Source organism: Callithrix jacchus, chromosome 6 (assembly GCF_049354715.1).
Source record: "Callithrix jacchus isolate 240 chromosome 6, calJac240_pri, whole genome shotgun sequence".
Lineage (NCBI taxonomy): Eukaryota > Metazoa > Chordata > Mammalia > Primates > Cebidae > Callithrix > Callithrix jacchus.
The window spans coordinates 106,145,535-106,169,164 of NC_133507.1; the positions used below are offsets into that span (position 1 = coordinate 106,145,535).

At 40.8% G+C, this 23,630-nt stretch overlaps 1 protein-coding gene and 2 pseudogenes across 50 annotated transcripts in view; 2 read left to right on the forward strand and 1 right to left on the reverse strand.

Moving 5' to 3' along the window:
- Positions 1–23,630, reverse strand: part of CLASP1 (cytoplasmic linker associated protein 1) — a 289,654-nt gene that overhangs the window by 230,201 nt on the left and 35,823 nt on the right. For all 49 annotated transcript variants that reach the window (XM_054257722.2, XM_078328019.1, XM_054257721.2 and 46 more), the window contains exon 2: positions 14,064–14,543. In XM_054257722.2, the coding sequence (XP_054113697.1) occupies positions 14,064–14,258 (195 nt within the window). In that variant the 5' untranslated portion in view covers positions 14,259–14,543. The remainder of the gene's footprint in view (positions 1–14,063; positions 14,544–23,630) is intronic.
- On the forward strand, positions 7,503–8,558 carry LOC100410463 (small ribosomal subunit protein eS1 pseudogene; annotated as a pseudogene). Its single transcript, XR_013518994.1, has one exon. The product of XR_013518994.1 is annotated as a small ribosomal subunit protein eS1 pseudogene (transcript).
- Positions 16,629–23,630, forward strand: part of LOC128932477 (uncharacterized) — a 42,346-nt pseudogene continuing 35,344 nt past the window's right edge.

Consider the following 23,630-nt stretch of genomic DNA (forward strand, 5'->3'; position numbering starts at 1 on the left):
GCTAAAAGCCCAAATAATGAAGGATCATCAGAAGAGAAAATAAATGAAAAAGTACAAACACAAAGACATATCACACCAAGCACTGTGCAGTGCCTGGCCATGCCTCGGGTCTCCATGAAGTATGCAGTAGTCTCCTCTTATGGACAGGAAGTGAAAGCTCAATGGCATGTCTAAATCCACACAAATCATAAGAAGAGAGCTGTGATGCAAACCCTGACCTCTGATCTCAATGCCTGAGACTTCCCACTAGTCCCCTGAGGCCTCCCCCAAGCAATCTAAAGTTCATGATTCCCCCAGTAGTCACATGTGGGGCATCTGCCCCCAGCCAAGCCACACTTCTTTTAGGAGACCTGGTACTCCTTGCCCTGTCCCTTGACATGAGTTGGAGCAAACATTTTCGTGCACAGCCATGTCTCCCTGGCCACAATGCATGGGCCAGGGATTGCCTGGGGATTTGTGGTTGTTTTACTCCAAGCTGGGAAAAGAAAAACTCAGTCTTCTGGTAGTGGAGCTGCAAGATATGAGTTGGGATCATAAAGAACATGGATACAACATTGAAAAGAGGCCTGCATCCAAGAATGCAGCCACAAGGCAGACAGAAACCCAATTCTCGTCACCAAGTCCCCAGTGCTTTCACCAGAGTGATCTCAACCACCACAACGGCCAGTGACATGCCTATCCATCTGACTGCCCTCCAATGATCAGATAGATTACTGACCATCATTTTCTTTACAAAGATGTTTTTTGAAAAACTTTCTTTAGGGTAGAATCATATGGAGAATCAAATAAGATCACATACTTAACCTAACTGCCCAACAAAAACACCACTATAGGCCAGAAGTGGTGGCTCACTTCTGGTGTAACCCCAGCACTTTGGGATGCTGAGGCAGGCAGATCACCTGAGGCCAGGAGTTCAAGATCAGCCTGGCCAACATGGTGAAAACCCATCTCTACTAAAAATACAAAAATTAGCCAGGTGTGGTGGCACACACCTGTAGTCCCAACTACCCAGAAGACTGAGGCAGAAGAATCGCTTGAACCCAGGAGGCAGAGGTTGCAATGAGCTGAGACCGCACCACTGCACTCCAGCCTGGGCTACAGAGCGAGTCTCCACCTCTCCGGGGGGAGAAAAGAAAAATACTACTATGTGTTTAACATTATTATTATTATATCCCACCTCCCAATTTAGCCTAGTTAAGATGACCTGATATTAATTAGGTTATAGTACGTGTGAAAGCACTTGGAAAAAAGAGTGGACTATTAAAAAAAATGGATTTTGGTGTTTTTTACTTACAATTCTCTTGGGAGATAAATCAATACTATTTTGTGGAGGAAAAAAAAGATAACTGGATTAAGCAACAACAAACAGACCCAAATAGATCTATTTCAATATGAATGTCGTTGAGGTACGAGGCCTGCCTCCTTCTGCATATGGGCATCTCCTGCTCTGCTAATGTTTAATACACCTCAGACAGACAACTGTCATCAATCAGTTAAGGGGGAAATGAGGTCAACAAAAATAAAAGTATTATATTTACCTTATTTCCTCTTAAAATGTGCTTTTATCTGAAAAATTAGAAGCAGAAGAAATAGTCTGCTTCTAATAGTGGGAAGATCTGCGTGTTGCTAGGACTATTGGACATAGTTATCAAGAAATGGTAACACCCAGGAGTAATAAGGAGGCACCCCCGCAACACTGACAGGTGGGCAATCTGGCAAACTCTGAACCAGCAATTCTACCTTCCAAACTTCCAGAACAGAGGCATACAGAGGGCAGAAACATGTATGTACAGAGATCTTCAGTGCAGTGGTGCTTTGGCCAAAAGATGAGAAACCATTTAGATGTTAGCAACCAAGTACAGAAAAAGAAATGATAGCTACACATGTACAGAAGAGAGTATCACATTAAAAATGTTTTAAGTCATCTTATAAGTGATATAACTTACTCACTGCTAAGATGATCATGACATATGTTTAACTTAAACAGCTGACAAAATAGCGCGATTGGTCTTACATAAATATTCTTTCCATCTTTTTTCTACGGATATAAACAATAAGATCAATCTCTCAGGGCAAAAGACTAAGTGATTTTAATTTTTTTTTACCACAACTTTGTAAAGATATTTTTCTGTTTACACACTAAGTACATATATCACTTTTACTGCAATAAAAACAAAAAAAAATTATCATTTCTAAAAATCCTCTAACTAAGCAGCCTCCAGAAATGTGTTTGAAAAAGGTTGTTCCCAAGATATATGTATAAATCACAAAGAACATAAGCTTAAGATTCTCAGCCAAAGAAGTAAAAGACAAAAATATCTCCATGGCTATTTTTCTAAATGTTCTTCAAAAATTATTTGATTTTTTAAAATTACTTCTCTAAATGAAAAAGAAATCAAATGCATCATGCAGAAAAAGAACTTGGACATCGTTTTTAACAAGGCTATCCACAGCCAATAAATTGTAGCATGAAACCTGAAATCTCAAACAATTATCAGATTCATCCCAGTCCTTCATATATACACACTAATATCAAAAGCCACCAGGTCATCCTCCTCCCTAATACTTACTCAAATTTGCTTCTCCGTCACTTCTTCTTAGTCCTAGTCCACAATGCCTTTAACAAACAATCTTCAGCACCCACTGGTGTGGTGTCTGGGTCTCAGCTCTCCCTGAGGTCTTTCAATGGCTTCCATTGCCCTGCAAATCAGTACTAAGGTCCTACTACAGTGCTGCAGGGAAGTCTCTCCTGATTGCCCTCATGGCTCCTCCACCTAGGAAATGTGCACAATCAGGCCACTTGTATCTCTCAGATAATTCTGACATTATCGCTATTAAGGACACCTGAACATCCTCCTTCAGGGAGCCTGCTCAGTTATCTCTCTCATCCCTCATCCAAAAGAATCCTAAAGGCCATCTCATCCACAAAGCTTTTAAGAATGGTTAAACACAGAGAGATTCCCACCAGTCATCAAAGAACTTCCTCCACATTTATAACCCCATCTATTTGGTCCACAATGGACAGCCATCTTTAACAGCTCCCTCTTCGCCCCTCCCCAAAATCTCACGTAAAATGCAGCTGTAGCTCAAATAATTCTTCCAGGTTGATCTCCCATTCTCTACCTCAAGCCATTTTCATCTGATTTCTCCAGATTCCTTACCATGGTCCTTGTCACAGACTCTCCCTCTACCTAACCTGCTACACAGACAACTTGGTAGAGCCTGCCAGCTTGGTTTTCTTTTTACTCCAATGCTGTCTGGCAATTCCCCCTTAGCCCACAGTTCAAGCTGGTGAGTTCTGTCTATAGCTGAATAACCTGGATCTCACTTATACTCAGATTGTGTCATCCATTCGCATGTTTTGCTTTTCTTCCCCTCCTGCAAAGTGTCCTTTAATAATCTGCTAACTCCAGGAAGTCATTTTGCTATTACATGTCTTTTTATATTCCCTTCATATTTATGAAAACTTTTTAGCTAGCCATCACTCCATTTTTACTTTAGGCTCAACCCAAACTTCATCACATTATTACGTGCTCACTAAATTATTAGGTTGCCTTAACCAATGTATGAATATAAATGTCCTAAGTAACATTAATTTTAAACATTTTTTTCCTCCTTCACAGTAGTTCCTTTTTGGGATAAACTATCAAAATATACACTTCACTCTTACTATACATTTCATAAAAATATGAAGCCAATATCAGATATACATTTCAAAAACAAATGAAGCTGCCAGGCACGGTGGCTCACGCCCGTAATCCCACACTTGGAGAGGCTGAGGCGGGTGGATCACCTGAGGTCGGGAGTTCGAGACCAGGCTGACCAACATGGAGAAACCCCATCTCTACTAAAAATACAAAATTGCCTCCCTCCCCTCCCGAGCCCCTTCCCCTCCTCTAAGAAAAAAAGATAAAAAATACATAACTAGCTGGCCATGACAGCACATGCCTACAATATCCCAGCTACTTGGGAGACTGAGGCAAGAGAATCGCTTGAATCTGGGAGGGGGAGATTGTGATGAGTCAAGATCACGCCATTGCACTCCAGCCTGGGCAACAAGAGTGAAACTCTGTCTCAAAAAAAAAAAAAAAATGAAGCCAACTAATAAATGAAGAAGGAATGGTGAACTAGAAAATCATCTTTTGGCAGCCAGCACAGTAATTAATAACTGTTTTAGTCAAGCATCATCAATAGATTCTGAGGATATAGGTTAACGTTTGATGAGTAATGGCATATTTATACAGCCTCAGAGTATCTCCCCACAAGAAACCTATTAATTACAAAGAGGGAAAAAAAGTAACTTTTTGAAGAAACCTGGCAAACACCTCTTCAACCACGTAGGAGGAAAAGATATTGTGTGCCTCCTGATGTGATGCACTGAGAAGGATATGTCACAGCTACGGTATTCCTGCCAAAACATACAAACTTCATCCAGGAGGAAGCATCAAACAATGTCAAATTGAAGGACTATATACAGTAAGTTTACCTAATTCTTCAAAAGTATTAAGTCAAGAAAAATAAGGAAAGACTGACAATGAACTGTTCCAGAGTAAAGGAAACTACAAAGACATGAGACCTAAATGTAGTGTGTGCTCCAGGATTGGATCATGAACCAAATTTTTTTAAATTAAATTTTTTTTTCTTGTGGTGTAAAGGACATTAGCATGAAAATTTTTAAACACTTGTTTTAATTTTTTAAAAATTTTAGACTTTTTTCCTTGTGCTATAAAGAATATTAGCATGAAAACAGGTGAATTTTGAATATGTCTCACCAATTAGGTATTAGTAGTTTATCAGTCTTAATCTTGGTTTAGATAGCTGTACTAAGATTACATAAATGAATGACCTTGTTTCTAAGAACTACTATACACAGAGGTATTGCAATGGAGCACTGTGTCTACAGTCTCAAATGATTACAATAAGCATAGTAATAGAGAAAATGATAAGACAAATGTGATAAAGATTTGACACTGGGGTGCAGGTGAAACATACATAAAAATTATTTGAACTGTTTTTTGAAATTTTCCTGCAGGTCTGGATATTTTCCAAAATAAAAAGTTTAAAAAGTTTATATGGTCATGATTCTACTAGGAACAAAGAACTATTTTAAATATATTCATCTGGCTGGGTGCAGTGGCTCACACTTGTAATCCAGGACTTTGGGAACCCGAGACGAGGGGATCATGAGGTCAGGAGGTCGAGACCAGCCTGTTCAGTATGGTAAAACCCCATTTCTACTAAAAAATACAAAAAAAAAAAAAAAAATCAGCCAGAGTGGTGCCACACGCCTATAGTCTCAGCTTCTCAGGAAGCTGAGGCAAGAGAATCGCTTGAACCCAGGAGGCGGAGGTTGCAGTAAGCCAAGATCATGCTGCTGCACTCCAGCCTGGGCGACAGAAGTAAGACTCTGTCTCAAAAATATATATATACACACATGTATATACATACATATATATATATATACACACACACACGTATATACATACATATATATATGTCATCTTAAATATTTTTTATTTAAGTACAAAGTTAAGTTGCTTCTCTCTCATTCAGAACTTGGTCTCTTTAAAGAAATCAACTTTGGGGTACATCATTACACCCTTTTCTTTATGCTCCAATAAATGCAACTATTACCTCTGCTACAGTCAGTAGTGGGTTCTAAAGTCAAACTATTCAGACTAAAATCCTGCCTCTGACACTTTCTACTCATGTAACCTCAGGCAAGTTTCTTCAGTGTCCCCAGTTAAAGAATGAGAATAATCGCAGGGCTTATCATATGGCATCTATGTCATAATTACAGGAGACAATGCATGCAAAATACTTAACAGTGTCTAGCACATAATGGCGCTTCATAAATGTTAGCTACTAGTAAACACTAGCTATTACTCATTAGCCTCACTGTTGGCTCCATGTTCTCACTCCAGCTGTTTTTCTTTTCTGCTTTGACATTCAATTTATTACTTCTTCTGTTGCATGTATCCTTATTTAAATTTTAATTTACTGAAACAAGGGAAAGTGTAAGTGTTAAAAATTTTACAAACAAGTAAAATCTTCCTAAAACAGGGGGCCTCAATCAATGGACTGGTTTATAGCAGTAGGTTTTTAACTCACCCTTTGCAGACTTCCCAGCCAGCTGCTGCTCTGCTCAGGAACTTTATTATCAACACTGCACAACTGATGGATTCAAATCTTATTACAAGAGATCCAAGACCTGTTCCAGGGCATAGGCTAACTGACAAGGCCACCAGAAGACATGTAACCTCAGTTCCACATAAAAGTTAACTTTCCTCAGCTTTTATAATAATTTGGCTCAATAATATACATTTTCATCAATTTCCTTTTACTGACCACATGCTCCATATTAAAAGCACTACACTGACACCTTATATACATGGGCTCTCTGAAATCTCTACATAGTAAATGTCATCAGACCCATTTTATAGAGAAGGAAATACATTCTAGAGAGAAAGCTACCTGCTCAAAGATATAAGTGGCAGAGCCAGAACAGGAATCCAGACAATTCACACTCAAATCTAAATTATTTCCAGTACACTTTGTTGCCCTTGCATATAGGTAAACACATTTAGGAAGAAATGCCACTAATTACATACATCAAGGACACCATTTTTACTCAACAATCCACATAAATTTTCTTGAAATAATCTTTCCTAAGGTTTTTTGCTTTTGCTTAGCGCTGCTAACTGTAGCTTTTCTACTTATGACAGAGGCACCTGTCTCTTTAGATTACACCACGGAAATTTGCCTCCTACAGCCAATAGGACAAACACTGAAAGAAAAACCTGGGAAGAATGGACAGTCTCTGAGAGGATGTGTCACTTGGTGGCAGCAGTGAGGAGACTGCCAGAAAAAGAAACAAAAGTCACTTAATCTGAATCCAATAATCTTTTCTGGCTCTCCTCTCAAGGACACAAGGTGGGGGGAATAAAAACCTCAATGAAGACCAAGGTTTTGGAGATAGGCAAAGGAAATGAGAGGAACCTCCCTTATCTGTCAACACAGTCTCCTCCTGCCCATGAACACACTTGATCCAGAGGTAACGTGCTCTGTAAAGAAGCTTGAGAGAGACTAAATCTTCTACAGTCTACCAAGATAGTGCTAAACATAAAGGGAGAAACAGGAAAGGAAGAGAGACTTTCTCAGAACCGTTTTCAGCTTAAACCTTTCGGTTCTTCATAATGCTATTTAATCCCACTTCCCCGTCACGGCCTCTCCAACTAAGCACACCCTAACAGTTTTTCACCACACTTAGAGAACTTACAAACCATAAGACATGGTCCTTGAGTGCAAAAAACATCTCTATTAGGTCATATAAAATATTGGAGCTTGAGGACTCCCAAGCGATTATCTAGTCTAATATTTGCATTGCACAAACAGGTTAACTGAGTTGTCCATGGTTACAAGCAAGTTAGTGGTAAACCCCATCTTTCTGACTTCGCTTTATATTAATCTGTTTTTGCTTAAGAATTACTTCACCGACTTTCGCCCTTTTGGCTCTCTGAGCAGCACCATGGCGGTTGGCAAGAACAAGCGCCTTACGAAAGGCGGCAAAAAGGGAGCCAAGAAGAAAGTGGTTGATCCATTTTCTAAGAAAGATTGGTATGATGTCAAAGCACCCGCTATGTTCAATATAAGAAATATTGGAAAGACGCTAGTCACCAGGACCCAAGGAACCAAAATTGCATCTGATGGCCTCAAGGGTCGAGTGTTTGAAGTTAGTCTTGCTGATTTAGAGAATGATGAAGTTGCATTTAGAAAATTCAAGCTGATTACTGAAGATGTTCAGGGCAAAAACTGCCTGACTAACTTCCATGGCATGGATCTTACCCGTGACAAAATGTGTTCCATGGTCAAAAAATGGCAGACAATGGTTGAAGCTCATGTTGATGTCAAGACTACCGATGGTTACTTGCTTCGTCTGTTCTGTGTTGGTTTTACTAAAAAACGCAACAATCAGATACGGAAGACCTCTTATGCTCAGCACCAACAGGTCCGCCAAATCCGGAAGAAGATGATGGAAATCATGACCCGAGAGGTGCAGACAAATGACTTGAAAGAAGTGGTCAGTAAACTGATTGCAGACAGCATTGGGAAAGACATAGAAAAGGCCTGCCACTCTATTTATCCTCTCCATGATGTCTTCGTTAGAAAAGTAAAAATGCTGAAGAAGCCCAAGTTTGAATTGGGAAAACTCATGGAGCTTCATGGTGAAGGCAGTAGTTCTGGAAAAGCCACTGGGGATGAGACAGGTGCTAAAGCTGAACGAGCTGATGGATATGAACCACCAGTCCAAGAATCTGTTTAAAGTTCAGACTTATAATAGTGGCAAATAAAATGTGTGGCAAATAAAATGTCTTATTTGTGGCCGGGCGTGGTGGCTCACACCTGTAATCCTAGCACTTTGGGAGGCTGAGGTGGGTGGATCACCTGAGGTCGGGAGTTCAGAACCAGCCTGGTTATCATGGTGAAAGCCCATTTTTATTTTAAAAAATAAAATTAAATAAAAAAATTAAAAGTCCTATTTGCCAAAAAAAAAAAAAGAATTACTTCACCAAGAGTCAAGTCTTAAATCTTTCACTCCTTTGTAACCCTGCAAGTGCTATTCTGAAAAACTAACCAGTCTTCAAAATTCTCAATTCCTTTAGGCAGTGTTACTACTTACTTCTGTCTTCCCACAGAATTCCATGTATTCGCATTAGTGCACACACTACACTACACTACACCGTACTGTAACTTGTTTATCAGTTTCCTCTCCAAAGTCTATGAGTTCCTTGAAGACAATTACTTTTTCACCAACCTACTAATTTAACATCCATGCTACCCTACTCCCATCCCCAACCTCCTTCCTCCTATTAGAAGCCTGATATTATTCACGTATCTGCCCTCCTTCACACAGCCACATGCTTCACTCAAGGGAGGCCCCGAATTAAGACCAATAGGTTAAGTATGACAGTCAAAGGCAATCACAGACACTGATTTTCCAGTGGTACTGGGGTGGGCATGCAAAGCCCTCTGGCAAATGTGATGAAAGAAAAGTCTGCTGGGGAGCTTCTGAGAAAGGTTTCCTTCCCCAAGTAAAAAGCACAAGAAGACACTCTCCTTCCCTAGACATTGCCTTAACTACTACTGGATTTATTTGACACACTAGATTTCCTTGGAGAACTTTAGGCCATTTGAGTCACTTTCCAATTACTCTTAGCCAGAAGCATCCTAATATGCACACAGCAACAGTGGTAGAGCTGACTCAAAAACACAGACAAGGTGATTTCACAGCCCTTAAAAATGTAACAACCATAGCTAACATCTGACTGAATGAGGAAAAGCTTTCAGGTTTGTTTGGCTGGATTTTTTTTGAGATGGAGTCTTGCTCTGTCGCCCAGGCTGGAGTGCAGTGGTGTGACCTCAGTTCACTGCAACCTCCACTTCCCACGTTTAAGCAATTCTCCTGACTTAGCCTCCCAAGTAGCTGGGATTACAGGCACCCACCACCACACCCAACTAATTTTTATATATTTAGTAGAGATGGGGTTTCACCACGTTGGCCAGGCTGATCTCAAACTCCTGACCTCGTGATCCACCCGCTTTGGCCTCCCAAAGTGCTGGGATTATAGCTGTGAGCCACCACGCCCCACCAAGTTTCAAGTATGCCTAGTCTCATCCTCTATTCAACACCGTACTAGAAGTCCTTCCCAGAGCAATTAGGCAAGAGAAAGAAATAAAAGACATCCAAATTGGAAAGAGGAGGTAAAACTGTACCTGTGTGCAGATGACATGATCTTATATACAGAAAAACCTAAAGATTTTACCAAAAAACTCTTACCACTGATGACTGAATTCAGTAAGGTTACAGGACACAAAATATGCAAAAATCAGTAGCATTTCTATACAACAACAACTAGCTAAAAAAGAAATCAAAAAGGTAACTCCGGCCGGACACAGTGGCTCACACCTGTAATCCCAGCACACTGGGAGGCTGAGGCAGGTAGATCACCTGAGATCAGTTCAAAACCAGTCTGGCCAACAAGGTGAAACCCAGTCTCTAATAAAAATACAAAAATTAGCCAGGTGTGGTGGCGTGCACCTGCAATCCCAGCTACTCAGGAGGCTGAGGCAGGAGAATCACTTGAACCCAGGAGGCAGAGGTTGCAGTGAGCTGAGATCTCGGCACGCACTCCAGCCTGGGTGGCAGAGGAAGACTCCATCTCAAAAAAAAAAGGGGGGGGAGGGGGCAATTCCATTTATGACAGCTACCAAAAATAAAATAAAATACCTAGGAATAAATTTAACCAAGGAGGTGAAAGACACTAGAAGGAAAACTATGAAACACCCATGAAAAAAACTGAAGAGAATACAAACACATAGAAAGACATCACATGCTCATGGATTGGAGGAATTAATATAGTTAAAATGACAACAGCAATCTACAGATTGAAAGCCATCTCTATCAAAACACCAATGACATTCTTCACAGAAACAGAAAAAAAAAAATTCCTAAAATTTGGAGGGAGCCACAAAAGATCCTGAATAGCCAAAGCAACCCTGAGCAAAAAGAAAAAACCTAGAGGCATCACACTAACAGACCTCAAAGTAAATTACAAAGCTGTAGTAACCAGAACAGCCTGCTACTGGCATAAAAATAGACAGGCCAATGGAACAAAATAGGAACACAGAAATTAATCCACATATCTATGGCCAACTGACTTTTGACAAAGGTGCCAAGAACACTCACTGGGGAAAGGCCAGTCTCTTCAATAAATGATAGTGGGAAAACTGGATATCCACATACAAAAGAATGAAACTGGATCCCCATCTCTCACTCTATATAAAAATCAACTGTAAATGGATCGGGACCTAAATGTAAGACCCAAACAATATAACTCCTAGATGAAAAACATTTAAGAAATTTTTCAGGACATTATTTAGTCTGGGAAAAAGATAGACCTCAAAAGCACAAGAAACAAAAGCAAAAATAAACAAGTGGGATTATGTTAAACTAAAAAGCTTCAGTGCAACAAAGAAACAACAGAGTAAAAAGACAAACTACATAATAGGACACAAAATATGAATAGGAGAAGCTATTTGTAAATTATTCCTCCAACAGGGTATTTTTTTGTATAAGCCAGTCAAATTTAACAGTGGGGAGTCATATATCAACTTTAGTGACACTAATGCTAAATTCTGGTAACCCATTACCATTGGACCTGCCAGACAGGGGATTAATATCCAGAATAAACAAGGAACTCAAATATCTCAACAGCAAAAAAAAAAAAAAAAAAAAATTCCAATTTTAAAAATAAAAAAATCTAAACAGATATTTCTCAAAGGAACACATACCAATGACCAACAAATTTATGCAAAAATGTTCAACATCACTAATCATGAGGGAAATACAAATCAAAACCAAAATCAGTTATCATCTCACCCCTGTTACAATGGCTATTATCAAAAAGACAAAAAAATAATAAACCCAATGAGAAGACAGCAGATAAAAGGGAACTCTTATACAAGTCCTTCTACAGCAACTATGGAAAACAGTATGGAGGTTCCTCATAAAACTATAACTAGAACTACAATATGATCCAGCAGTCCTACTAGTGGGAATTTGTCCAAATGAAAGAAAATCAGAATATGGAAGAGATATCTGCACCCCCATCTTATTGCAGCACTAGTCACAACAGCAAAGAATCAACCTACATATCCAACAACAAAAAATGAATAAAGCACATGTGGTATGTATATTCAATGGAATATTATTCAGCCATAAAAAAAAAAATAAATAAAATCCTGTCCTTCACAGCAATATGGATGGAACCAGAGGGCATTATGTTAAGTGAAATAAGCCAGGAACAGAAAGTTAAACACTGCATGTTCTCACTCATATGTGAAGCATAAAAAAAGTTGATCTCATAAGCAAAAAGTAGAAGAGAGAATAGCAGAAGCTAGGGAGGACAGGAGGAAAACAGGTGTATAGGAAGAGAGTTGTTAAAGAATACAAAATTATAACTAGATAGGAGGAATAAGTTCTGGTGTTCTATACCACTGCAGGATGACTAGAGTTAACAGTCATATAGTTCCAAATAGCTAGAAGGAGGATATTAAACATTCCCAACACAAAGAAATGATAAACATATGAGATGACAGATATGCTAATTACCCTGACCTGATCACTACAAATTATATTCATCAAAATATCACTAGGTACCCCATGAGTATGTAAAATTATTTGTCACTTTTTAAAAGTTACTTTTAAAAAAGAACAAAATTATAATGACTAGACTCTATCACCTCTCATCTTTTAACACTCCCACCATCCAGTACCAATGCCAGACACATAAGAAGCAACTGATAACTTCAGCTAAGTGAACAAACAGATGAATGGAATAGAATTTTAGCTCAGAGTTTAAAGACAGGTTAAGATAGACTGTGTGTGGTGGCATATGCCTGTAATCCTGGTACTTTCGGAGGCTGGGGTGGGTGGACTGCTTGAGCCCAGGAGTTCAAGACAACCCTGGGCAACATGGCAAAACAAAAATATAAAAATTAGTGGAGCATGGTGGCACACATCTGTATTTCCAGGTACTTGGGAGGCTGAGGTGGGAGGACTGCTTGAGCCCAGGAAGTGGAGGTTGCAGTGAGCCAAGATAGTGCTACTGCACTCCAGCCTGGGCAACAGAGCAACACTTGGTCTCAAAAATAAATAAATGGGCCGCGTACAGTGTTTCATGCCTGTAATCCCAGTACTTTGGGAGGTCAATGCGGGTGGATCATCTGAGGTCAGGAGTTCAAGAGCAGCCTGATCAGCAGGGTGAAACCTTCTCTCTACTAAAAATATAAAAATTAGCTGGCTGGGAATACAGGTAGCAAGCGCCTGTATTCCCAGGTACTTGGGAGGCTGAGGCTTGAGAATCACTTGAACCCAGGAGGCAGAGGTTGCAGTAAGCTGAGATCAAGCCATCGTACTCCAGCCTGGGCGACACAGTAAGACTCTGTCTCAAAACAAAAAAATACATTGAAAAATAAAATAAATAAAGACAGGACAGGTCAATTTTATATCCAGTGGTAAGTAAAATATTAGGGCCACAGGTAACATATTTAGAAAATAGAGTACATACTAGAGCAAAGGAGTCCTGTGACATTTTATGTCCAAACCAATCTCAAAAGATTGAGTCAATAAAAAAAGCACAGAAGATTCTATTTCTGTAAGCCTCTTTTACAATGTCTATGGCACCTATTAGCAGTCATGCAAACTTTCCACTCTTCCTTCCATCTCAACCTTGACCCAAAGTGGCCACCCTCCAGGAAAATGAAAAGAGAGAACAGGGGATGGGGATAGGAGAAGGAGCAGAGAGAGGTACACCACCTCTTCAGCACTTTAAGTCCAATCTAGTTTTTATTCACGAAAACTGTCTTTGAAAAGTAAGACGGTCAACCTTCACAACTCATCTGACCCATGGGACCTAGCCCCACCCCCACCTCCCACCTCCCACCCCCTGCCACAGTCACATGAACAGCCTTGACCTCTAGATCCTGAAGGATATCCTCCAGGCCATTACACACAGGTCACAGCAAAGTCCTTGACAACCTATACTATTTCTGTCCAGGTACCTGGGCCAGCTTCACAACAGTTACCTGAAAGTAAAATGTTCCACACCCTAATACCAATTCTACACCCCAGAAAAAATCAGTAAAGACATTTGTTATTCATAAAGGGCAACTCACCAAGGTCTCAGGACCTCTTTGCTGCAAGACACAATATACACATTAACTTCAAGGCTACAACTGCTTATAAATTTTCCAACAAAAAAGCCTCCCCTTATCTGTTCACTTGACCTTCTCTGAAAGTGCTAAAGGATAAGACTGTTTGATCTTCAATGAGTATCAAAGAAAACTCTACTTTCTTCAGAATGAAACAACCCAAAGTCACAACCTGATTGAGTGACTTACTGGAAGTCAAGGAAGCATGCTGACTGCTCACAAGGGATCTTTATTTCATCTACCAATGCAGCCCAGCCACCTACTAAAGTGCCTTCTAAAGCACAGCTTACCTTGTAATTGCTAGAGTTCACCCAAGAGGTAGCAAGTCCATCCACAAGTTTATCTAACATGGTCTGGTCATGCTCAAGGTCAGCAGACTTCTGTTTATCTGAGAAATAGTCTATCAGTTCTTGGCCAACCTGCAATCGTTTCCCAACATCCTTCTGCAACACCTGCGCCAGGCAGGACTCCATGCGAGGCTCCATGATGGAATTCAAATCCAGATCCAGCAAAAGCTAGAGGGCAGTCAGGATGACTCCCTCCCAGCAGACCTATCTGGGAGGTTGCCTCTTTGTTCGCTGAAGGTTACTAAGAGCCTGTGTTTCAAAGATGCAATCTGGGGAATGGCAACAATGCACCATGTGTGTCTGAAGAGCAGCTGGTAGGATATTAAAAGTCCAATTCAAATAACTAGTAGGAGATAAAGGAGTGAGTGGCAGAGTGATGTTCTACTATTGGGTCTGAAATACTTCATAATTCAGCAGTCCATTCTGAAAAGTAAGAGAAGAGAACAACAAATTAGCACAGATAACATAACACTCAAATGTTATGAAACATTAAATCAAAGACAAAGCAACTCATGCTGCAGAATCATTTACAATCACAAGCAGAGCGAGAAGCATGAACGGCTTGGCAACCATATCAGAATAACATAATTATTATTTTTATCAGGAAGAACATCGAAGCCCAAAGAAGAGCCAATGAGCCACACAGTTGGCGGGTTGATATTTTTCACAATTTCCCAGCTTGTAAATGCACCAGTTAGGAAAGCAGTCTTCTACTTTAGTTAGTGTATTTATTTGTAACTTCAATTCTGTTTCCCACCAGAAACCTAACACCACTCTGTGTCTGAATCACTGTAGGTACTGCAGCTTATCGCCTTACTCTCAGTCTTCTAAAAAATCAAGTATGGGAAATGAGGGAGGTTCCATAGAAAACACTGTTGACCAAAGTGGCTGGCTTGGTGACATTAAACAAAGTCAAGGGCAGCACCTACATCACAGTACTTTACAGTGGGGTAAATGGTAGCCTCCACCTCCTCCTCCTCCTCCCTGCAACAAAGAAAAGAAAGACACAAAAAGAAAAAGGAGCTGGGCACAGTGGCTCACACCTGTAATCCCAACACTTTGGGAGGCCAAGGCAGGCAGATCATTTGAGGTCAGGAGTTTGGAAACCAGCCTGGCCAACAGGGTGAAACCCCATCTCTACTAAAAAATACAAAAATTAGCTGGACATGGTGGCGAGCGCCTATAATACCAGCTACTAGGGAGGCTGAGGCAGGAGAATTGCTTGAACCCAGGAGGCAGAGGTTGCAGTGAGCCGAGATCACACCACTGCACTCCAGCCTGAGCAACAGAGAGAAACTTCATCTCAAAAAAAAGAGAAAGGAAACAGGTTTACATTCTGATCAGTTATTGACACAGTATTCTCGGCTGACAATAGTACCATTTGGGCCTAGTGTTTTGTTATAAAATTAGATGTCAAAATCATGTTTGAGAAGGGTAAAATACATGATATGGGCAAAACTGTTTTAACTATAAAAACTACATAATCTGTCTAATTAACCTATAGCTGCTGGAGCATTGTACACATTTCTGACTTATCCTAAAACCATTACTTAATTCCTTTCATTTTAAACCAAGAAGATCCATAGGAAGCTATCTTCAAGATTCAGTACCTCCCTGACACTGTACCAAATTGAAGTTTTCTTCACCCCAGTAGTAAATTCCAACTTTCAAAGTTTCCAGAAAATAAATCTTTCTTTTATAAAGGAAAATTAAAATTCTCAGTAGAGTAACTCACAGTCTGAATAAAGCAGTTCTCTCCCTTTCTAATACCACCCCACCCTCACCCCTAATCTCAACAGAAAAGCAATACGATTCTTGCTAAGGTATGGAATCACATACATCAAGTCATTTAGTGAAGAAAACCCTCCTTTCAAAGCCCCAGCACATAATTACCGGTCTTCTACTTTACTGCTTCCAACAACACAGAAGGGTGAGGGAGGGATGGCATTCAACAAGGCTCAGTATCTCACAGAACAATCCTTCCTAATATTGAAGAGAAATCTGCTTTCTAATCATTTCCAAATGCTGGAGCTAGTCCCTCCTTCACAGGAAAGATCTTCAAATACATAAAAGCAGCTACTATCCTTCATTCCAATTTTTACTACAAATATGATACTTCTAGTTCTTTTATTTTTTTTTCTTTTTCCGCCCACCCCTGATACTTTCAGTTCTTTTATCATCACTTATGTTGGACTAAAGAAGGAATCAATGATACAGAAAATGTAAGAAACCAAAAGAATCTCTTTCTGGGCCTAATATTAGTCCAAGATGCAGATCAAATAACCACCAAGCTGGTGGTATATTTAAAATGGTCACAAATTATTTGCTATTTCTCCCTTACCAAGGTGGAGTCTAAGTCCCCTCTTGTAGTGACTCTGGACTTGACCCTGTGAAATCAGCAACTACAAAAGCAAGCAGAGACTTGCTATGCAAGCAATGGAACTTGCCCTCTTAAAATGCTGCCCTGGGATGGCCATGCTGTAAGAAAGTTGGTCTAGCCTATCGGACATGAGAGGCCACATGGAGAACCAACATGCTATAACAGCCAACGGCAACTGCCAGACACGTGAGTGGGGCCATCTGGGACCATCTAACCATTCCAGTTGTCATCTGACTGCATCTATGCCAGTAAGTGTAAGGAAACAAGCAGAAAAGCCACCAAACCAAACCACAGAATTATGAGAAATAATATTTCTTTATTTTGAGACAGAGTCTTGCTCTGTCACACAGGCTGGAGTGCAGTGGCACAATCTTGGCTCACTGCAACCTCCGCCTCTCAGGTTCAAGCAGTGATCCTGCCTAAGCCTCTTGAGCAGCTGGGACTACAGGCATGTGCCACCATGCCCAGCTAATTTTTTGTGTTTTTAGTAGCTATGAGGTTTCACCATATTAGCCAGGCTGATCTTGAACTCCTGCCCTAGTGATCCACCCACCTCGGACTCCCAAAATGTTAGGATTATAGGCGTGAGCCACCGTACCCAGCCAAGAAATAACATTTCTTTGTTGTTTATTTAAGGCACTAAATTCACAGCAGATGGTTACACAGCAATAAATAACTGATATACTCCTTCTCCTCCTAAACAACTATCGTTCATTTTCATTCACCCTCAATGAAAAAAAATTTCATAGTGTTTAGTCCTTCAAGAGGTCTAAAATGAACTGATATTAACCAAAACTAACAATAATAATAATAATAATAATAATACAATTTTAAAGATCTACATGAGGTGTCAGGTTCTGTGCTTATGTAATACTGATTTATATAATACTATCTCTAATTCTTTAACTCTGTAAGTAGGCGTTAATATCCTTACTTATAGATGAAATTGAGGTAAAGGTAAGTCATTTTCCAAGGTTACATGGACAATAAGTTTCCTTTCCCCACCTTGAAAATCTTATTATTAGAAGTCTTAGACGAATTCTGTTTTAGCTCAAGAGGTCAGACTTCCTGCTTAGCTAGGAAGCAACAGGAAAAACAGCAAGGTCTCCATTCCTTAAGTAAACACTAAGATCCAATTTGTTCAAGTCTCCCTACATGATTTTTAAAATAAATAAAAGAAAATCTCCCCTTCAACTAGGATTGCATAAGATGTCTAATTAATAAACATATGCTTCTTGAAGGTAATTATTCAACAAAGGCTTAGTACATTCAAAAATAGGTCACAAATTCCTATGAACAAAACTCAAAGAATGAAAGAGACTGGAAGCCCTAGGCTTTAAGCAGATTGAATTCTCTTTTCTTTTTCTTAATTTAAAAAAAAAAAAAAGGGTAACTTTCTCTTTTACTCTTACTCTTACCAAACTGATGTTTTCGTACATTTTTTCATGCTTTTATGTGTTTTCAATATCGTTATTTTCAGGGACTATTAATCACAGTTCCAAATTCACAAGGTACAGAAGTGCAAAACCTACCTTCCACCCCGACCATCCCAGCCACCCAGTTATTCTCCTCAAAAGCAAGTAATGTCACCAGTTTCCTACATAACCTTTCGGAAATATTTTTAGCTATCCAAACAAATAAATATATGTGTTCTCCTCCCTGTATCCTCCAGGATGAGTTTTCTACACATTTACACTAAATCATAAAAAAGAAAAATCAAAAATTATGCAGAAAACTTAGAAAATAAGAGGGAAAAAGGATGACTTGGAGGAGTTAAGAGGAGTAGGAAGAATTGAAGGAAAAGGAAGAGAAACTGGAGAAGGAGGAGGAATTACAGGAGGAAGAGGAACAGGAAGAGCAGGAGTTGGAGAAGTTAGAGCAGGAAGAGGAGTTGGGGGAGTTACAGGAGGAAGAGGAACTGAAGGAGGAGGAGCCAGAGTTACAGGAGGAACAGGAACAGGAGGAGGAGGAGGAGGAGGGAGAGTTATAGGAGGAAGAGGAACTAGAAGAGAAGGAGTTACAGGGGGAAGAGGAACTGGAGGAAGAGGAGTTACAGGCGAAACAGGAAATTAAGGAGGAGGAGTTACAGGAGGAAGAGGAACTGAAAGAGGAGGAAGAGTTACAGGAGGAAGAGGAACTGGAAGAGGAGAAGGAGGATATACAGGAGGAACAAGAACTGGAGGAGGAGGAGTTGGAGGAGTTACAGAAGGAACAGGAACTGGAGGAGGAGGAGTTGGAAGAGTTACAGGAGGAATAGAAACTGGAGGAGGAGGAGGAGTTACAGGAGGAAGAGGAACTGGAGAAAGATGAAGAATTACAGGAGAAAGAGGAACTAGAAGAGGAAAACAAGGAGTTACAGGAGGAACAAGAACTGGAGGAGGAGGAGTTACCAGAGGAAGAAGATCTAGAGAAAGAGGAGGAAGAGTTATAGGAGGAAGAGGAACTGGAGGAAGAGGAGGAAGAGTTACAGGAGGAAGAGGAACTGAGGGAAGAGGAGGAAGAGGAACTGAGGGAAGAGGAGGAAGAGTTACAGGAAGAAGAGGAACTGTTACTGGAGGAGGAGGAGGAGTTACCAGAGGAAAAGGAACTGGAGGAGGAGAAGGAGTTATGAGAGGAAGAGGAACTAGAGGAAAAGGAGGAAGAGGAACTGGACGAGGAAAAGGAACCAGAAAAGGAGGAGGAGTTACAGGAGAAAGTCGAACTAGAGCAGGAGAAGGAAGAGTTACCGGAGGAGGAGGAAGATTTGGAAGAATTGAAAGAGTAGGAGAAGGAGTTAGAGGAAGAAAAATAGAAGGAAGATGAAGAGGAATTAGAGGAGCTGGAGAAGGAAAAGAGGAGGAGTTGTTGAGGGAGTTGCAGAAGGAGAAAAAGGAGGGAGTTGGAGAAGGAGGAGGAGAAAGAGGTGAAGTTAGAGAAGTTGGAGAAGGTGGAAGAAGAGGGGCAAAGGAGCTGGAGGAAGAAGTAAAACTCTCTTCCATCCACCCATATCCTGCCTAGGCTCTCCACAAGGGAAGAGTAGAACAAGGAAACCTAAGTCTAAAGATAACCTTAACCAGTGGTCACCTATGGCTGAGCTAACTAAAAACCAGGGCTATTATATTTAAGACATAATGGGAGGCACTGGGACACAAAAATAAACAGGACTCAGCCCCTGCCCGCCCTTAGTGAGATTATGAGCTACTGTTTACAATCCCAGCAGTCAGTTCTATAATCATCATTCAAACGAGTAGTATTACAGAGAAGAAATATCCTACAGTAATGCTGACATCAGATATTATTCAGAATGTAACACTATTTTTGAGGCCAAAAAACGTTCAATTTTCATACATTTTCCAAAAGAATATGAGAGGCATTAAAATGATACAGAAGAAACAGAGGAGGTTACAATAGCAAAGCATCTTTATTCTGCCTTATGAGGAAAAGTTTTCCCCTTTCACAAGATCTACTATGAAAGCTACTGAACACACTAAATGTCACTGTATCAGTCACCCAAGAAAAGGGACACACTTCAGATATTTCTGAAAAAATGCTCCAGCTCTTCCCCAACACAAACCCCTTTCATTGCCAACACCAGTGTTCTCTGCCCCCACTACAGTAGTTAGGTTCCAAGCATCTCAACCTCTTCCTGTCACATCATCTTGGTCCACAGGGCCAAAACAATAAAGGTCAAGACAACTGTCCTACTCATGTTCCTTTAGAGTACCCTGGAAAGTAGAAATTATCGGAGGAACCAGAACAATAGGCCAACTCCGCTGCAGGCCAACAGGAAGAAGTTTAAAAATCCCAACTTCAACAAGAAGGAAGGAACACACAATAAAAAAAGGCAGCTTGATGTAATGAAAAGAGGCATCAAGTAGGGAATTCTGGCCTCTGGTCTTAACTCCTGAGTGGCCCTATGGAGAATACCAGCTCTAGCATACATTAAGTAAGATTAGGGATAGAAAAGGACATGCACAGAGCCTTTAAAAAGATATATATATATATATATATATATATATAGCACCTCTTTCCAGTCCCTTAATTACCGTATCAACCTGTGGCACTTACACACACTATCGATAAAGAACTATTAACAATGGGGGATGGAAAGAAGAACAGAATAAACCATAAGCTCTGCCAACTTCTTTGTCTATACTGTAGACTTCTTTCTAAGAAATTAAAAGTAGGACCATTTTTACTTAGTAGCTTAAAATGATAATGAATTACTATTTCTCATAAATCTATGAGATGGCTGGGCTCAGCTGGGAAGATCTTGTGGATCTTTCCAGGGATCATTCATGCGGCTCAGTCATCTGGCATTTTTACTGCAGCTGAAGACTCTACATTGGTGTCACTCACACATCTGGGACTCTGGTACTGGCTGTTGGCTGGGCCTCTCTCCACATGTGATCTCTAACCATTCAGTGGCATAGCCTAGAGTTCATCATGTAGTGGCTAAAGCATTCCAAGATGGCAAAGGCGGAAGCCACCAGGCCTCTTGAAGCCTGGGATCCAGAACTTGCATGTTACTTCTGCCACATTCTATTGGCGAAAGCAAGTCACAAGGCAAGTCCACATTAAAAGTGTGAGGAGGCAGGGCATGGTAGCCCACACCTGTAATCCCAGCACTTTGGGAGGCCAAGGTGGGTGGATCACCTGAGGTCAAGACTTCAAGAGCAGCCTGGTCTACATGGTGAAATCCCATCTCTACTAAAAATATAAAAATTAGCCAGGCATGGTGGCACATACTTGTAATCCCAGCTACTTGAGAGGCTGAGGCAGGAGAATCACTTGAGCCTGAAAGGCAGAGGTTGCAGTGAGCTGAATCAAACCACTGCATTTCAGTCTGGGCCACAGAGTGAGACTCTGTCTCAATAACAAAGAAACATAAAAAAAAAAAAAAGTGTGAGGAAATGGATTCTACCAATCAACAGGAGGAGCCATAAAATACTGTGACATGTTTTTCAGTCTAACAAATATGCACTCAATGGATATTTGTAGAATGAATAAATGGAATAAAAATATTCATATACCCTGTTTATCCATTACCAGTCTATCTCAATCACTTTTATTTACTCATTAAATTATCAAATATAAAATCTCACTATAAAAAATACAAAAGAAATACAGTCTATGACTTGACTTGAAAGAGCTTCCAGACTTGAGCCACGATGGCCAAATAGGAACAGCTCCAGAGCTCTCTCATAGTTCCCAGTGAGAGAGATGCAGAAGGCAAGTGATCTCCACATTTCCAACCGAGGTCCCAGGTTCATTTCAATGAGACTGGTTGGACAGTGGGTGTAGCCCAAGGAGGGTGAACCGAGGCAGGGCGGGGCACTGCCCAACCCTGGAAGTGCAACCAGCTGGAGGATAGGGGGTTTTACCCCTCGGCACCTCAATTCAGATACTGTGCTTCTCCCATGGCTGTTGCAACCCACAGTCCAAGAGAATGCTGCGAGGCTTTTCTCACAAGTTACCACACAGATCTGAGTGACAACTCTGGCAGACTGGCTCCGAGGTGTCTGCACTGATCCAGGTGAAGTTCTGACCAGCACCAAGAACCCCTGCAGAACAGATCTACCCGCCCTCCCCCCCATAAAGAGGGAGAGCTGAAAGCAGGGAGACAGGTGATATGGCTTGGCAGGTCCTTCCCCCACAAAAACCAGCAAACTGAAGCCCACATGCTTGAAAGTTTTGCAGCCAGCACATCAGTTGGAACTGGACCCAAGATGATCGAGCTGGGGCGGGGAAGGGTGTCGCCTTTGCGAAGGTGGATCTAATCTCACCTGTGTAAACAAAAGCCAGAGAAAGCCTACACAGCAGCTGGGCTGAGTCTGAGGCAGCCCAGCATTGCCTCTGCACAGCCAAGACTGCCTCCTCAAGCAGCTCCCTGACCCCTGAATAACAAAAAAAACGCCTCATACAGGAGACCTCTGGCTGACATCTGGCAGGTACCCTTCTGGGACGAAGCTACCAGAGGAAAGATCAGACAGCAATCCTCACTGCAGTGCACACCCCCACGGGTGATTCCCAGGCAAACGTCTCGAGTGAACCTCCAGCAGTCCTATAGCAGAGGGGCCTGACTGTTAGAAGTAACACTAACAAACAAAAAGAAATAGCTTCAACATCAACAGAAAGGACATCCACTCAGAGACCCCACCCAAAATCACCAACTTCAAAGATGAAAGGTAGATAAATTCACAACTATGGGAAGAAACCAGCCCAAAAAGGATGAAATCATCAAAGACAGAACACCTCTCCTCTTCCAAGAGATCACAACTCCTCACCAGCAAGTGAACAAAACAGGATGGAGAATGAGTTTGACGAATTGACAGAAGCTTCAGAAGGTGGGTAACAACAAACTTCTCCAAGCTAAAGAAACAGGTTCTAACCCAGTGCAAAGAAACTAAAAACCTTAAAAAAAAGGTTAGACAAAATGCTAACTAGAATAACCAGCTTAGAGAAGAACATAAACGACTTGATGGACCTCAAAAACACAGCATGAGAACTTCACGAAGCATACACAAGTTTCAATAGCTGAATCAAGCAGAAGAAAGGATAACAGAGATTGAAGATCAACTTAATGAAGCAAAACAAGAAGGCAAGATTAGAGAAAAAAGAGTGAAAAGAAATGAACAAAGCCTCCAAGAAATATGGGATTATGTGAAAAGGCCTAATCTATGCTTGATCGGTATGCCTGAATGTGATGGGGAGAATGAATCCAACTGGAAAACACTCCTCAGGATATTATACAGGAGAACTTCCCCAACCTAGCAAGCCAGGCCAAAATTCAAATCCAGGAAATACAGAGAACATCATGAAGACACTCCTCAAGAAGAGCAACCCCAAGACACATAATCATCAGGTTCATCAGGGTTGAAATGAAGGAAAAAATGCTAAGGGCAGTCAGAGGGAAAGGTTGGGTCACCCAAAAAGGGAAGCCCATCAGACTCAGAGCAGACCTCTCAGCAGAAGCCCTACAATACAGAAGAGAGTAGGGTCAATATTCAACATCCTTAAAGAAAAGAACTTTCAACCAAGAATTTCATATCCAGCCAAACTAAGCTTCATAAGTGAAGGAAAAATAAAATCCTTTACGGACAAGCAAATGCTGAGAGATTTTGTCGCCACCAGACCTGCCTTACAAGAGC